The sequence below is a fragment of the Malurus melanocephalus genome, unplaced genomic scaffold, assembly GCF_030028575.1.
Source record: "Malurus melanocephalus ecotype Western Australia unplaced genomic scaffold, MMel_1.1 scaffold_1060, whole genome shotgun sequence".
In the NCBI taxonomy this organism is placed as follows: Eukaryota; Metazoa; Chordata; class Aves; order Passeriformes; family Maluridae; genus Malurus; species Malurus melanocephalus.
Window position 1 is genome coordinate 63,797 of NW_026624292.1, and position 2,993 is coordinate 66,789.

Here is a 2,993-nt window from a genome sequence, read left to right on the forward strand (position 1 = left end):
TTTCTTCCCCAGTGCTGGGCCTGGTGCTCGTGCAGCTGAGGAGTGAATCAAATCTGGGAACTCTGGAACTGTCTGCTTTTGATTTTATTGTGTTAGCTTCCAGCCAGATCCATTTCCCAAGGCAGCTCACCATGCACATTTATGATCACTAAGCTAGCAGGCAAAAGTAATGGCATGTAAAAGGAGGGTGAAATATCTCTTTGGGCACCAGTCTAGTCTTACATTGGATTGTGGAACACAACTTGACAAATGTAAAATAATTTTTTTAAAAATCAAGCTAATTGCAAATCACCTGTTCATTCCGGAAGGCGTGAAGGAGAGCATTGGCATCTTCAGCAGTCAGGGGGAAYGAGAGCCGTGGGCCATAATAGGAGTCTGGAACATCTATCTTCTTTTCAAATTCTTTTAAACATAAACCTTCATCCACCACCTGAGGAGCACTAGGGCTGGTAAAAATTTGAGAAACTGGAACAAGAGGGAAGAAAAACAAAAGGTAGAAACTGCACCAGTCCACCAGAGAACTGTAAGAGCATGGCCAGAACCATCACTGTTTAACTGCTGCAGTATTACAGTGGCCAACTCCTGTCTCCTACAGTGAAAAAGCTTCAGGTCTGCCCAGATTGTTTGACAAACCAACCAACCAATCAACCAAAATCAAGAAAAAAACTCCAAACCAAGCAAAAAAAAACAGGCAAAAATCTTCCAACTGCTGGTAGCTGTGGTCAGGGTACAAAACATTCTGCACTGAAGTTGTGGAGCAATGAGAACCATCACCAAGCTTCCTTCTCCTTCCCCCTGGTATAAGGTGACACAAAAGTCATGGTTGATCATCAAATAACCATCATCTCCTTGAAGTTCAATAAGACACTTCTAATACAAGTTTTGCAGAGTCACTTCTATTGTTTATATTTTCTATGTAACAGTTTTTGGCTAAATACCAGCAGGTCAGTGATTTTTTTAAAAGTCACCTGTAATAGCCTRTTTATTCATAGTGGATTGGAAACTACTCTTTTCTGATACTGCTAGCATATAATGCCATTTGGTTGGCTGCCATAAAACCATTGGATCAAACAAACAAAAACAGAGTGGTGAAAGTAGAGCATAGCTTCTAATTTTCCTGGAACATGGAGAAAGCAGGAACACTGCTAATTGCTTCAATACAATATTTTTCTTAACATAACCTTGAAATATAACTTACTGATCAGCACATTTCAGTGTTTTCTTCTTGCAGATTGTCTTTATCATATATTATTCTATAAGAGAGAGAGAGCCAGGCCCTAAACAAAAGTGTTCTAATAACTGCTCTTGTGAGATGATTGTTGTAAACACTTTTTGCTGGGCTACAGATAAATTTTCAGTAACCCTGATTTTCTGCAGCTGCAAATAAAAATGTATTATTTATTACTGAAGGAATACCTGTAGCTGTGACTCAAAATTCACGATAGCCAAAACGAGCATGTGGCCTCAAAAATGATGAGATTCATAAAGGGCAACTTGTCTTGCAACTGGGCAAAATCCATATTAAAGAAATAAATAGATAAAAACATAATCTGGATTTTAAAAAGTCCCTTTTTACTGTGAGTGCTGTGGCTGTGAGCTGATTAGCATATTCAGTGCTAATGCAATGTTATACTCAGCCATATAAATGGATTAAGGAATCAAGTAACAGCAAGGTGCTTAGGATTCACCATTTCCACCAAGTCCATTTGGATTTGCAGTCTTCTGTCGCTGCTGGCCAAACAGCGACAGAAAAGAATAGATACAAAACACACAAAAGTGGGTGAAAAAAACAGAAAGAAAGAAGGATTTTATTGTGGGACAAGCTTCTTTTATCTACTTTAACAATCAAAGTACACATTTGTATCAAACATACATTAGTCAAAAAAATAGCTGTTTAATTAATAATCAAAACATAATTAGTAAGTTTACAAAAACTACAATATTAGTAATACTTATAATTTTTAACTATTTACGTTATCAATTCTACATTCTAATCTACTTTTCTCAAAAATACAACATTCTTCCTCCATATAAACAGTCAACACTCCTTTTCTTTTCTCAAACTTTAATCATACACAATAATTACCTAAGTTTCAAAATCAAAATCTGTGGGGCCCCATTCCCCCACAGTCTTCCACCACAGTTCCAGCTTTGCCTGGCTGGACACCRGAATGCTGCCATGGACTGAGATTGTGGATTCCCACATAGTGATCAGCCTATGTTTGCACCAATTCTTGTTCCAGCTCCAGCAGCAGGTCTCCAGAAGAGCATCTCCCTTTTTGCCCCCCTCCCAGGCAGTGGGCAATGGCAGAGCACAGAGCAGCTCCTCAGACCACCCCAATTCCYCATTTCCTGCCTGTTCTACCYAGCTCTCCTCATCTGACATGACTCCTTCACAATCAAGGCTCTTCTGAGCGTTTCAATCCAGGCAGACACTGCCCATGCCTGCTCCTATCCTGCCTTCCCTTCCTGCATGCAGCAGCCCATCCCTCACTTTACCTCTGAACATGAACTTCCATTTCACACACTCACTTCCATTYTGGCCTGTGCCCAGGCTGGGAAACCCAATTTCCTTCCCTGTAGGGCACATCTCTGCCAAGGACACCCCATTTTCCACTTCTGGATGAGCTGTCAAAAGCCAGTCACAGTCATTACAGTCACAGTGTGTTTTTTCTCCTCAGGCAGTCTTTCAGCTGGATTTTAAGGCTTCTTCCTGCACAGCATGACTGTCCCATCTCTGAGGAGACAGSAATGGTGACCAAATGCAGCCTGGGAGCCACCACGCTGACCAACATTAGCCCAGCCCACATGCCCCACGCAGGACTAATTCTGAAGGATTTAGCACCCTCACACATTCAGTTACCCCTCACACATCACATAGCTACAGCTAGCAGTTCTAGTCTAAGTGTCAAGGCTCTCTCAGTTCAGATTAAAAGACAGGGACAAGAAGTCTTGGCAAGCCTGGTTCAGGCACATGAGTCAAAACAGAGCAA

The 2,993-nt window shown here is 41.2% G+C and overlaps 1 protein-coding gene across 1 annotated transcript in view; it reads right to left on the bottom strand.

Annotated features, from left to right (window-relative positions):
- PPEF1 (protein phosphatase with EF-hand domain 1) overlaps nucleotides 1-2,993 on the bottom strand; it is a 34,933-nt gene that overhangs the window by 20,041 nt on the left and 11,899 nt on the right. The window contains exon 4 of the mRNA XM_057386797.1: nucleotides 293-465. Within this exon, the coding sequence (XP_057242780.1) occupies nucleotides 293-465 (173 nt within the window). The remainder of the gene's footprint in view (nucleotides 1-292; nucleotides 466-2,993) is intronic.